The sequence below is a fragment of the Octopus bimaculoides genome, chromosome 25 (assembly GCF_001194135.2).
Source record: "Octopus bimaculoides isolate UCB-OBI-ISO-001 chromosome 25, ASM119413v2, whole genome shotgun sequence".
Lineage (NCBI taxonomy): Eukaryota > Metazoa > Mollusca > Cephalopoda > Octopoda > Octopodidae > Octopus > Octopus bimaculoides.
The window spans coordinates 5,637,947-5,638,747 of NC_069005.1; the positions used below are offsets into that span (position 1 = coordinate 5,637,947).

An 801-nucleotide genomic window follows, 5' to 3' on the forward strand; every position below is an offset into this window, starting at 1 on the left:
TGTGAATAGGCTTGGATCAGTCTGCCTCTGTCTTGGTTTCTAGAAATCATCATCATCATCATCATCATCATCATCGTTTAACGTCCGCTTCCCATGCTAGCATGGGTTGGACGATTTGACTGAGGACAGGTGAACCAGATGACTACACCAGGCTCCAATCTATCAACTGTAATTTGACTTTGTTTTGATTTTTGCAGACCCTTTCGCTTTTATGGTGCAAGGCCCCTGATAGAGGCATCATCAAACCGGATTGCATCTTCTTTCTTGATTTGAGTCCATTAAAAGCAAACAGACGAGCAGGTTTCGGTGAAGAACGTTACGAAGTGATAGAGTTCCAGGAGAAAGTTCGTGACCAATTTCTGAAAATAAAAGATAATTCTTGGAAGGTAACCTTCTCTCTCTCTCTCTCACTCTTTCTCTCTCTCTCTCTCTCTCTCTCTCTCTCTCTCTCTCTCTCTCTCTCTCTCTCTCTCTCTCTCTCTCTCTCTCCGTTATATACAGAAGTGTCGATCACTTAAAGTTGATGGGACTGGTGGAAGAGGGAAACTAAGAAGACAAGAAACTAACCCTTATGAAGGAGATGATTAAGGACTGAGATATTTGGTGCTGGTGCCATGGAAAAAGCACCCAGTACACTCTGTAGAGTGGTTGGCATTAGGAAGGGTATCCAGCCATAGAAACCATGCCAGAATAGACAATGGAGCCTGGTCCGACCCTTGGCTTTACCAGCACCCAGTACACTCTGTAGAGTGGTTGGCATTAGGAAGGGTATCCAGCCATAGAAACCATGCCAGAATAGAC

The 801-nt window shown here is 44.4% G+C and overlaps 1 protein-coding gene across 1 annotated transcript in view; it reads left to right on the forward strand.

Annotated features, from left to right (window-relative positions):
• Window positions 1-801, forward strand: part of LOC106880029 (uncharacterized) — an 8,286-nt gene that overhangs the window by 4,510 nt on the left and 2,975 nt on the right. Inside the window, exon 4 of the mRNA XM_014929830.2 lies at window positions 198-386. Within this exon, the coding sequence (XP_014785316.2) occupies window positions 198-386 (189 nt within the window). The remainder of the gene's footprint in view (window positions 1-197; window positions 387-801) is intronic.